At 38.2% G+C, this 12,993-nt stretch overlaps 1 protein-coding gene across 7 annotated transcripts in view; it reads left to right on the top strand.

The window, feature by feature from the left end:
• The window catches only part of LMO7 (LIM domain 7), a 224,550-nt gene that overhangs the window by 108,486 nt on the left and 103,071 nt on the right, over positions 1 to 12,993 (top strand). For 2 of the 7 annotated variants that reach the window (XM_031934938.1, XM_031934939.1), the window contains exons 1-2: positions 8,690 to 8,918; positions 9,186 to 9,292. Coding sequence is in view for 3 of the 7 variants with exons in the window: in XM_031934937.1 (XP_031790797.1) it covers positions 8,599 to 8,682; positions 9,186 to 9,292 (191 nt within the window). In the remaining 4 variants the exon portion in view is untranslated. Of the gene's footprint in view, positions 1 to 8,572; positions 8,919 to 9,185; positions 9,293 to 12,993 lie in introns of those variants that run through there. The other 5 variants (XM_023186179.1, XM_023186159.2, XM_031934937.1 and 2 more) reach the window with 4 other exon arrangements.

Genomic DNA, 12,993 nt, shown 5'->3' with positions numbered 1-12,993 from the left:
ACTAATTGGCTTGATCTTATGAGTAGACATTTCTGTATTGTTACATTAAGATTCCCTGATGCAGAGTATTCCCTGTATGTGTTGGAGGTTGTCATGCTTGAAATTTTATCAAATATATATTTTTTGATCAAGTAAAAATGAAAGTGACTTTGGGAAGGGTAAGAGCCTAGGATGGTATAGTACATTTTCATGAGGATTTACATTTTACATAATGAAATGATTCAATGTATAGGAGAAATCTGGTGCATAATGGCATTTATGTAAATTAGACTCTCTCTCTCTCTGTATGTATATGTGTGTGTGTGTATATATATATATGCAACAGCACTTGTTAAAGAACATTTTATTTTATGTTATGTTATGTTATGTTATGTTATTTTTTGACAGAGTCTCCCTCTGTCACCCAGGCTGGAGTGCAATGGTGTGATCTTGGCTCACTGCAACCTCTGCCTCCCAAGTTCAAGCGATTCTCCTGCCTCAGCCTCCTGAGTAGCTGGGATTACAGGCACCTGCCACTATGCCCGGCTAATTTTTGTAGTTTTAGTAGAGACAGGGTTTCACCATGTTAGTCAGGCTGGTCTCAAACTCCTGACTTCAGGTGATCTGCCTGCCTTGGACTTCCAAAGTCTGAGGGGATTAAAGACACGAGCCACTGCGCCTGGCCAAAGAACATTTTAAAAAATTTATATTCATGGGGGCACAAGTGCAAATTTGCTACCTTGATATATTGTATTGTGGTGAAGTAAGGGCCTTCAGTGCATTCATCCCTGGAACATTGCACATTGTATCCACCAAGCAACCTCCCATCATCTACCTCCTTCCCATCCCCACAATGCTCTGAGTCCCTATTTTCCATCATTCACACTCTACTTCCATGTGTATACATTATTTGGCTCCCACTTATGAGAACATGTAGTATTTGTCTTTCTGCATCTGAGTTGTTTTGCTTAAGATAATGGCCTCCAGTTCCATTGGTGTTGGTGTAAAAGACATGATTTCACTTTTTAATGGCTGAATAGTATTCCATTGTGGATGTATACCACATTTTATTTATCCAGTCCTCCACTGATGGACACTTAGGTTGATTCTATATCTTTGCTATTGTGAATAGTGCTGCAGAAAACATACAAGTGCAGGCATCTCTTTGATATAATGATTTCTTTTTCTCTGGGTAGATGTCAAGTAGTGGGATTGCTGGATCATATGGTAGTTCTATTTTTTAGTTCTTTGACAGATCTCCACACTGTTTTCCATAGAGACTGCACTAATTTACATTCCCACCGGCAGTGTATAAGCATTCCCGTTTCTCTGCATTTTCTCCAACATCTGTCATTTCTGTCTTTTTAATAATAGTCATTCTGATTGGTGTAAAATGATATAGTGATTTTAATTTGCATTTCTCTGATTGGTAATGTTGAACACTTTTTCATGTTTTTGTTGGCCATTTGTCTTCTATTGAAAAAGGTTTATTCATATCCTTGGCTCACTTTTTAATGGGTTTAGTTGGATTTTTGTTGTCTCTTATAAATTCTGGATTTCAGTCTGCCCTTGGATGTATATAATTTGCAAATATTTTCTCCCATTCTACAGGTGACATTTTCACTTTGTTGATTATTTCTTTTGCTGTGCAGAAGCCTTTTAGTTTAAGTACCATTTGTGTATTCTTGTTTTTGTTGCCTGTGCTTTTGAGGTCTCAATCATAAATTCTTTGCCTAGACTAGTGGTATGATTTGGCTGTGTCCTCACCCAAATCTCATCTTGATTTATGTAGTTCCCATAATCCCTAGGTGTCATGGGAAGGCCCTGGTGGGAGGTAATTGAATCATGGGGGAGGTTTCCCCCATGCTATTCTTGTGCTAGTGAGTGAGTTCTCACAAGATCTGATGGTTTTATAAGGGGCTCTTCCCTGTTCGCTCAGCACTTCTCCTTCCTTCTGCCATGTGAAGAAGGAGGTGTTTGCTTCCCTTTCCACCATGATTGTAAGTTTCCTGAGGCCTCTCCAGTTCTGTGGAACTGTGAGTCAATTAAACCTCTTTTCTTATAAATTACCCAGTCTTGGGTAGTTCTTTATAGCAGCATGAGAGTGAACTAATACAACTAGACATTTACATTTTTAAACACATTAGAGAAGTCATCTTTAAAAAATAATTTGAGACAGATACACTAAAATCCCAGATTTCAGCACTATGTAGTTCACCTGTGTAACCAAAAACCACTGACATTAAAAAATTAAAAAATAATTTGAGGTGAAATTCACATAACATAAAGTATTAAAACCATGAAAAACCGTTTTAAAGTACACAATTTAGTAGCATCTATTACATTCACAATGTTGTGCAACCATTAAACATTTCTAGTATTTCAAAGTAAAACCTCTTAACATTAAGTGATTTCTCCCCATTTCCTCCTCCTTTCAGCTTCTGGCAACCACCAACCTACATTTTGTCTCTGAATTTATCCATTCTGGATATTTTATGCAAATGGAATATGTGACTTTTGTTTACTGACTTCTTTCACTTACCATAATGTTTTGTAGCACATATCAGCACTTCATTCCTTTTTATGGCTGAATACTATTCCATTGTATGGATAGACCACAACATGTTTATCCATTTACCTCTTAGCAGACACCAGAACTGTTTGTACCTTTTGATATGTACATATACACGCATGTACATGTAATATACTTATTTGGGAATCTTTTTAATTATTTAGGATATATATAGGATATATACTTGAGGGAAGGAATCTTTTTAATAGAGGGAAATGGGAGTGGGTGGGAACGTGGGATGAGGAGGAAAATAATTGAGTGGGAATGTGGGATGAGAAGGAAAATAATTAAAATAACAAAATAAAACGAGAGAGCCCTTATATTGACTGATAACAGCTTGCTTAAATAGGAATGATGAATTCAACTTTGGGTCCTGACATTTCTTCCCAAGCACTTACATTACTGATAAAAGAGCAAGAACATGTGCTATAATGACATAAAAATATGTTACTGGATAAATGCTTTTGGAAGGAAAATGGGTTGAAAGGCTCTGAAAGGTGAGGTATTAACAAAGACCTGTGTTACCCTTTGCACCAGTGTCTGAATATTCATATTGGCCTTATGCTATTCTCATAACACTCTTTTCAGAATTTATCATGGAAATAGAGAAGAATTAAGATTCCATTGAAGTGTATAATTGTGTTTGTTTCAAACTCAAAATATTGGGTGGAGATGGAATGTAACCCTACATTTGGGGTCAAGAGAATAAGAATGAGTGCTGCTTCTCTCCCCACCTTTTCCCTCAAGGGATGAGGCATTCTAACACTGGAGGGTCAGGGGAGTGGTAGCTTTGGGAGGACTGATAGGAGGCTTGAGTAGGAGACAGACTCGCAGAGTGAAAGACCAAGGAGGTCTTTCAGATTCTGGGTGGTCCCTCACCCTGTTGCCAGCAGCTGATCTTCGCTGTCACTTATTATTTACTCCTGAGTCTTCTGGAGTTTTTGCTCACGAAATATCCACTTTATTTGATTTTCAAATTCTTTGGGTAGTTTTTCTTATGGCATCATCTGCCTCTCTATTCCTGAGAGGATTCTCTCTTGTTCTTTTCTCTCCCTTGTTTTCCATAATGCTATTCTCTTCTGCTTTTCTTCTGATTTATCTGGATGCCAGTTATTTTTCTCTCTTGACTCCTCTTTCTTTAACTGTCCTTTAAATGCTGGTGGTTGGTTGTGAATCCTTCTTTCTCTTTGCTTTCAGGGCAAGGAGGGCACAGTGATATCCCTAATTTCAACTACTACCAATGTGTGCTAGACTCCCAAACCATATTTTAAAATCAAATATTTCTCATGGGCTGCAAACCTAACTTACTACTAGCTGGACATCTGAAACTCAACATTTCTAAACGTTTATTTTTCTATTCTAAATTTTTGACTGGTCTGTATTCTTTATTATTAAAAGTCTTGTGGTAGTCAGCTTCCAAAATGATCCTAATGATTCTCACTTTGTGATATTCTCTTCCTTGTACCTAGGAATTGTACCCAATTAACTAAGTGATCTACTGGGGAGATTCCATTCTTCTAGTGAGGTGACCTACAGAGTATTGAAGTGATGCCTCAATTCTTCTTGTGGATTATAGTAAAATGTGAGAGGAGAAAGTGAAGAACAGAGTGACAAACATGAGAGAAATAGGAATTGCTGCTTTTGAAAATTGTCAGTCTCTTTAGTAAGTAAATGATGCTAGAATTGAGAAGTGGTTTTCAGGCATAGATTAAATTCAGAGCATTTGCAGGAAAATAAGGCCTAAAAAGGAGTTGAGGATGTGGTTGTAAAATTCTTTACGTTCTTAGATTCAAGATGGTACCTTGCAGATCTGTCCAGTCAAGCAATAGGGCTTCTAAGAAGCTTAAGGATATTGTCCTCCAGTCATCTCAGCAGGAGACCAAGGTAGAAAAGGGCTACTCTTGAAGAGATTCATGGGTGCAACTTGTCTAATGGAATGAACCCCAGTAAGATTCACAGAAGATCTGTAGCATCTTTGAGAGAATTGTATTTGCAGAAACACTGCCAGCTGAGACGGAAAGGAATAGAGAATTATGAAATGAAGAGACCCTTAATTCCCTCAATTGCTATGGGTCGGGTAAAGAAGTAGGTTGAAAAACTCACATAGCCACAAAGAGAGGCTACTTTTCGGTGAAAAGCGAAGATAACTTTTAGGGTGGCACCAAGAATTCAGAGGGTGTAGCCAAAAACCATAAAGTATAACCTGGCCTTGAGACTTCATGAAGGAACTGCCAACCTGTATCTTGAAGGATTTCAGAATTTCTGTGGATCAGTGACTCCTGTGTGCCTTTCATTTCTCTGCTGTCTGACCTGGAGTGTCTATGGTGATTATCTTACACCTGTCACTCTATTGCATGTTGGGAGTGTGGGAGCAGGTAACTTGTCTTAGTTCACTGGCATTCAAGTTGAGAGGAACTTTACTCAAGGGCCGTACTTAAGGAATTACACCTGAAGAGCCTCAGACACTTCTGGATCTGACGTAGATGATGAGATTTTGGACTTTGAGTTCGCCTTGTAAAGGGATGAAAATTTTTGGGCCTTAGTGTATTTTGCAGATGGTTGAGATGTGATTCACTGAAGTGGGTCCAGAGAGTGAAGTGTAGTAGACAGTCCCCCAGAAAGCCCCACATGAATCTCACCTCCTGGTGTTTATGTTCTTGTGTACCTACATGGAATAGGCCTGACCTGTGTAACCAACAGGATGTTGAGGAAATGATGGAATGTGACTTCAAAAGCTACATCATAAGACATTGCAACTTCCATCTTGCTCTCTTGGATTACTGGCTCTATCAAGCAGCCCTTTGGAGATGTCCATTTGATAAAGAACTGAGGCTTCCTATTAACAACCAGCCCTAATTTGTCAGTCACATGAGTGAGCTGCCTTGGAAACAGCTCTTCCAAGCTCCAGGAAAGCCTTGGGATGACTGTAGTCATGGCTGACATCTCAATTACAACCTAATGAGAAGTCTTCCAATTCGGAACTATTCAGCTAAGACCACTCCTGAATTACCTTCAGAAACCATGTGAAATCATAAACACCTATTCCCTTAAGCTGCTAAATTTGGGGATAATGTATTATGTACCAATAGATAACTAGTAGGGTACTACAGTGAACAAATACAAACCTTGATTATCTTGGTAGATCTTTGTGGCTTCCCCACAGTGCTGTTCCTGATCATAAAGCTCTCTAAGTTACCCTAGCCCACTCCACCCCACACCTATTATGACTGCTTTATAATTGATTCAAGGATAAGGGGTGTAAGGGAGATTGGAGACAATATGAAAATCTTAAAGCCATGTATCTGTTCTTGCTTGCCTTTCAGAGGGCCAGTTTTAGAACCATTAATTTGTAGTGTTTGCCTTTATTCACAGTCATAGAAAAATACAAAGCCTTGGGATGACTGTAATCATGGCTTTATTCACAGTCATAGAAAAAATTAAAGCTAAAAGGAGCTATTAGATACATTTAGGGTTCACTGTTTTCATGTGTGTGTGTGTGTGTGTGTGTGTGTTTTGGTTTGTCTTTGAGAAGCCACTTTTGGTCCTGAAAGTACAGGGTTTAAGATGTTTAGAGCAGGATTTTGACATGAAGTATTCTATGGAAGTTGGATAATGGAATATTTGTTTGATGGGTTGGGCCAGGGAGGGTTGGGCTTCCATTCTCTTGCAGAGAAAAATGATTGCCCTTGATAATGGGTTACAGATTCACAAACTGCTCATTTCAGGGGTGAGGAAAATGGGGCCAGAAATGTTAACTCTCTTTCCAAAGCCACACAGCTGTTTAGGGACAAAGCTAACTTGGAGTTCTGGCTACTGGTCCAATTAGATAAGATTTGTTTTAATTTGTCCTTTATTTTCCCTTTTATTTTTGCTAATTTCAAGTGAAAATGATTTCATTAAATGAGAAGTAAATACTTCCCTTTTAATGTGTTGAGCTGGGTGTGGCTTCTTGAAGTTTTAACTAACAAGAAAATTTTATTTTATGATTTTATATATACGCTTAGGGAACTCTTTGCCTGGATCCTTTGAAATTGCAAGGAATAAATTACCAGTGAGCTCAAGTCCAGTAGGAATGACTGAGACTACATTACCGATCTTAGTACAACCTGGTCCTGCTGCATAGGCCATGTGTGACTTTGTTTACAAAGCTGTTGTGTGTTAAATTTGAGCATCATTGAACGATTTAAAATATATTCTGCTTTTTTTAGTTAAAATGAAGGCTTTATTTAAGACTAGAATTTAACCATATTAATTTGTATCTTCTCTTGAACTTTGTCTTCAATAGGTAGAGTCACTTTGGATATCAAGTGCTTTCTCTCTACTTTGGTGGTTTTTGAGGAGAATTTGGCTTTATTTATCTATCCTTATCAACCTGTACCTACTTGTCAACCAGATGAGTGCCACTCTGTTTGTATAAAATATGTGAAGAATTGTTTTGGCTCTCATTTGACTAAGTTTACTTTTAGTTTAACCTTATTTTAATATTGTATGTAATACTTTAAACGTTCAGAACCTTATTTTAATATTTTATGTAATACTTTAAACATTCAGAACCAAATTGATTGAACTGCTGTGAAGACTTCTAATCATTTGTTTTTCCTTTATTGATATGAGACTTGCGTCCTGTGTGTATTAGTTCATTTTCACACTGCTATAAAGAACTGCCTGAGACTGGGTAATTTCCAAAGCAAAGAGATTTAATTGACTCACAGATCTTCATTGCTGACTGGAAAGGCCTTGGGAAGCTTATAGTCATGGTGGAAGGGGAGGCAGACACGTCTTACATGGTGGCAGGTGAGAGAGAGAGAGAGTGAAGGGAGAAGAGCCCCTTATGAAACCACCAGATCTCCTGAGAACTCACTATCTCTAGAACAGCATGGGGGAAACTGCCCCCATGATCCAATCACCTCCCTCCCTTGGCATGTGGGAATTACAGGTCCCTTCATTGACATGTGAGGACTACAATTTGAGATGAGATTTGGGTGGGGACACAGAGCCAAACCATAACATTATGGAACTTGGGGTGTTGGTACATCCAACCATCTTTTCTTGCCTGCTTCTCAGAGCATCAGTTTTAAAACTATTTGTATCTTTTGATAATTACAGGTAGTATACTTTTTAGAAACTGTGGGCCTAACAAAATTACCACTTTTTGCTCCTCTTGGAATTTTGCCAATAAATTATGTCTCGTTTTTCCATAGTAAGTCAAAAAACAAAATAAACACCTTTCATTGAGCTGTTCAACTTTTTTGACTCGCAAGTTTCTTTACTCTCTGACTTCATCTTATTTAAAATGATTCATGGATTTCATCTTTCAGCTAGGTAGTTCTCACTGCCTTCAGCAGTAGATTGGAATGGCCTCCTGCCTGTACAAATAGTGGCTTTTTAGAATGTCTTTTTCCCTAGTAATGAGTGTTGCTTTTCTCTTGCCACACCTTTCCTTGTGCTTTCCCGAAATCCCCTTAGTCTCCAAGAACCCAAGCTGTAGAATTTAGCCACTTTATCTTAGGAAAACAGTAATTGCCTTTCTCCAAGTGGCAGACTATGTTCTGGTCTGTGATAGTCACCTCTTAGGGAGGGAGACGAGGTTTCAAGGAGGCTCACACCACAGAGGTAGCATTGCCAGCTGCCTCAGTGGACAGATGTGTCCAGGCATGCTGGGAGGCCATCCCTTTACCTGAGAACCATAACAAAGTGAATATGGAGCCCGCCTGGGATCGTCACAAGCTCAACCCCATAAAATGTTTTCTTTTCTTTTCTTTTCTTTTTTAAGAATAGTAGAGATGAAGCCTAAGTTAATTCTGGTAACCAAATGTATGTTTCTGAAAGGTAGCTGGCTTTAAAATAGCATATATTGTAATCCGTGTTTGTGCAGCAGTTTACATTAACGAAAAGCACTGGTTTGTGAATGGACGATTTGGGTTTTGAAATTAGATACGAGGGCAACCTTGGAGGGAGGGGATAGGCTTTAATTTTTTTTTGGAGGCAGCCCTTGAGGCAGGTGCAGGGAGTGAGTAATGTGCCACACAAACTATGCAATTTAGCCAATGAACGCTAGGTTTCTCCTCAGTCCTACAGCATGGTTTCCCTGCCTGTCAAGAGCCAGCTCAACAACCAAACCCAGATTCCAGGTGTGGTATTCCACAGTCGTTCTGTAATTTGTAATCATAGAAACAGAATGTTCCTCCTCTTATTTCTTCCCTGCCAACAGTTTCTGGGTGGGTGAATGTCAGTAGCTGGAGTTATTTTTAAAGAGGAGAGGTGAGGCTTGCCGGGCAAAGCTGGGAAGAGGGCGTTTGTTTGCAGAGCAGAGCTGACATCAAAGTGTAGATTACTGCTCAGTGGCTAGGCACTTGTCCTGTAACAGGTAATGTTTAACGTGCCAGTCTCAAAGATCACAGAAACAGTGTATGCCCGGGCATAAGATAGAACAACCGTGTATGCTCTGGAGGACTGAAAGGCTGTACAAGCCCTATGTATTTTTTTTTCAAATATACATATGCATGGGTCTTGCTACCGCCTCTTTTGCCGACTGTAATTGGGCTTTGAAGCTTCGAAGTTATAGCATAAAAATTTGTAACCTTTGTCTGAGAGAGAGCTCAGCTAAGCAATCACTTTCCACTTCTTTTCACAGGATAATATAAACGTTTTCTTGAAAGCTTGTGAACAGATTGGATTGAAAGAAGCCCAGCTTTTCCATCCTGGAGATCTACAGGATTTATCAAATCGAGTCACTGTCAAGTAAGTTTCAACAGTTTGTTAGATATATATATTTAAACTTAGGGCTTGTAGCTTAAGTGAAAAGAATTGCTGAGAGTTCATGATTACAGAAAAATTCTTCCTCTCTCTATTTTCCTCTGTTCTCATTCTAAAAGAGACTGTTTTAAAAATGGCTTAGGAACTGTGAATGTGAAGCTGTTTCTAACTCATAGCATGGTCTTACTATAAATCTCTATACTGACCAAAATGGTTGTGTTAATGTTTTAATACGTGTCCAACACGGTAGTGTTCGGTTGCTAATGTTGAGGATACTCATTATACTTATAAAGTGAATTTAGGGATTATATTATAACTTGCAGAGTAACAACAATCTTTAAATTTTTTCTATGTATTTTGAATTAAGACATAATTATTAGCATAAAAATTAGATAGGACAGTGGTAAAAAAGAATCTCTTAATATTGTGAAGGCAGCAGTGCCTGGGACCAACATGTAATGCCAAGGACCCTGCCAGTTGTGGCTGACTTTTAAAAATGAGCTGTTTTCCACGAGTTTAATAGTGTGGATGAGAAAGTGAAAATGGGAGTGAGAACATGTATGCCAGTATCTTGTTAGATTTTAGGTGGAAAATGTTGTTTGTGTGGGAGTATACAGTTTTAGGAAATCTGGTTGTAAGCTCTTACGATTTTTATTTATATTTCCTGTAAATCTAATTTGCTTCCAGGCAATCAGTAATAAACTGTGTTACCAGATAAAGCTGACAGGAAAGTTATTTAATTTTATAGTAACTATCTCTTTGTCATCCTGCCTCTTAAACCTAATTAACATTTTTTTTTGCAAGGGAGAAAATAAACACCTTATTCTATCTATAGAAATAATGAAAATGGAAAAATCAGTTTCTACCCGTTCAAAGATTTAGCTTATGTGGTTAATGTCCCTGTGTAAAACCTTTAATAGTTATTTTTAAAATTGGATGACCAATTATTTTTTCTGAAGAAAAATAACCAGCTATGTAAGTATCTTTGAATAGTACACATTGTCTTCTAGCAGTACACAGAACAGCCCCAAACCCCGGTAGACTTAGTTTTCTAAAGTCTAACAATATATGTTTTTAAATGAACACTGTTTGGAACCTGCTTCTAGTTCTGTTGAATAAGCTTTTCTAAACTCCATGGTAATGAAATGTACATGGGAGGGATAAATCTGCCTGCATTTCTGACTAATCGAAAGATAGTTTAGAGATTCTAAATTTCATCACCAAAGTGAAATGTTTGCTTCTATAGTATGTAGGAGTCGTGTTTACTTTCCATAAAAATTAAATATTTGGATGTATTTATTTTTCCTTATCAGCATATTTCTTCATAAGGCCTATCTGATGGGCAAAGAAACTTTAGACTTTGAAAGTCTTTTCCTTAAGTTGTTGATGCTTGTTAAGCGTTAACGTGCTCCCCCCTAAAACCATGTACTCTCTTTTGAAAGTCTGTAGCCTATATTTGAGTAGGCTGAGGACTAGGCGAAACATGTTTGTTGGCTCCCAAGTCCAAGAGTGCTTGCCTGGAGCCTGTTTCATGAGATGTTGGGCCTAAAATGTTTCAGACAAATTAGTATCTGGGTTCAGCCTTCAGTGAAATTACTGACAAACTGAAACTGCGAGGTCACGTAGTTATAGCCGTAGTGAGAAGTATGCAGAACAACTTGTTTCAGTGGAAACCACAAGTTCGTCAAAGCAAGGTGTGCCTAAGTAGTACCTGTGAGAATGCCTGAGTGGGAACCTTGGCTTCACTTGAGAACATTTCTCCTGATAATTCTATCTCATTAGACCAAAAAGCAAAGGGGTCAACCCTGGGTCTGCTGCAGTGGAAGCACTGGAGCCTCCCAGATGAGACATAGGAAAGTGGCAAAGCAACTTCTTTAAAAATGTTGTCCAAGCTCTTATGCCCTGAGATAGCACTTTTACTAAAAGAACCAGATGTAAAGAAAAGCAAATAATTGCTTACTAAATAGTAATGCATTTTAGCTTTTTAAAAATATATAATGTGGAGACTCCTTTGGGTCAAAATTCTTGTCCTATCATTATTGTGGATCAAAGGACTTGGTGTTGGTTAGATCAGTGGTTCTCAAGTGGGGGCAGTTTTGGCAACCAGGGGATGTTTGGCCACGTCTGGAGACACTTCTGTTTGTCATAGCTGGATGGGGGTGCTACAGGCATCTAATGGGTCAGGGATGCTGCTGAATACACTTTAATGCATGGGATAGCCCCCACAGCAAAGAATTTTCCTACTCCAAATATTAATAGTACTGGAGTTGAGAAACTCTGGCTTTAGATTTAGAATTTCTTGTTTATTCCCTCCCTGCCAGCAAAATAGTCATGTGGAAATGAAGGATACTGACTATGACACCTTTGACACTCTACTAAAATATAACTTATTATATATGGACGTAATTTATGCATTTCTGTGTTAGCGTGTTTATTGTCTGTTTTAGTGGGAAGACTCATTGTAACTTGTCTAAGAGTGTGGTAATATGTGTGAGTACTTTGAAATTATTTTGCATATCTGTATGCATTAAATTTAACAAGGTGTAGCAAATTATTTGGTTATTTAAAATGCTGTATTATAACTGCCCAGACCGCATCTACCAGTGCATAGACTTGTTGCCCTTCCTGCAAACTTGATCTAATCATGATGCAAACTGAGAGCAAATAGGAAAGGACAGTCGATATCCTCCGTGTTGGCAAATGTGAGGAACTTCTTTTTTGTTAGTGGTCAGCGGTGATAGTTGCTGTATGGAGCCCAAGGAGAGTTGTGTATGTTGAAAATGAATGGCATTAGCAGAAGCAAGTAAAGAGCTGTTGTTAATGAATAGTTTCAATAATCCAGGACTCCAACTATTTTTCAATTTTCTAGCTATCTGAAATTTACAATTTAATTTACAGTAATAACTTTTCACCAGTCAGAGCCAGAGTATTCTGTATATTTCTGTAAATTATCCTATTATGTGTTCTAATTTTCTAATAATTATTTTACTTTGTAGGAAACAGTAGTTTTAATTTTTTCAAGTATGTTTGAATTGTTCTATTTATTTAGGGACTACATGTATTCAAGCACCAAGTGACACCTTTAATTTTGATATTCCTGACTTAATGGGTAGGATCCAACCTCTTTTCTTCTCAGAATGCTAATAAGCAAATTTATGATTTAGTCTCCATGAACGGTAGATTGAGATCTACCCCAATCTGAGGCCATGAAATCAATCTTTTGTGTGGATGAAAAACTGGATCATTATTCTTAACCATTTACTAAACATCCATACTGAGCACACACTCTCCACAAAGAAAACGTGGTGAAGTTCCCACAGAGCCATCTGTGCAGGCCTTCCGTAAAAGGGCTGTAGGAGATCAAGCATAATGGCCGCACCAGCCTGCCATAGCACACTGGAGAGCTCCTCTGGCAAGTGTCATGGTCTTTGTGGAGTCATGTGGTCATTAAGAGAGATACAGAGCAATGGCTTGTAGTCGAAAGCAACTCGACAGAGTAGTCTTGAGGTCCTGTATTGGAGAACTTGAAGTTGGCAGAAAGGTAGGGTTTAACCATTAAAGGTTTTAACTCTATATGTCTAGCAATTTGACTCAGAAACTAAGTCTTGTATTTAAACCATTGCTCTATATATCAAAAATTTTAAGCTGAGAAATTGAACAGATTGTAAACATGTTTCTTCTTTCCA

The sequence above is a fragment of the Piliocolobus tephrosceles genome, chromosome X, assembly GCF_002776525.5.
Source record: "Piliocolobus tephrosceles isolate RC106 chromosome X, ASM277652v3, whole genome shotgun sequence".
NCBI classification, from domain to species: domain Eukaryota; kingdom Metazoa; phylum Chordata; class Mammalia; order Primates; family Cercopithecidae; genus Piliocolobus; species Piliocolobus tephrosceles.
Note: the sequence above shows the minus strand (reverse complement) of the source record. Positions and strands in the feature narration are given on the sequence as shown.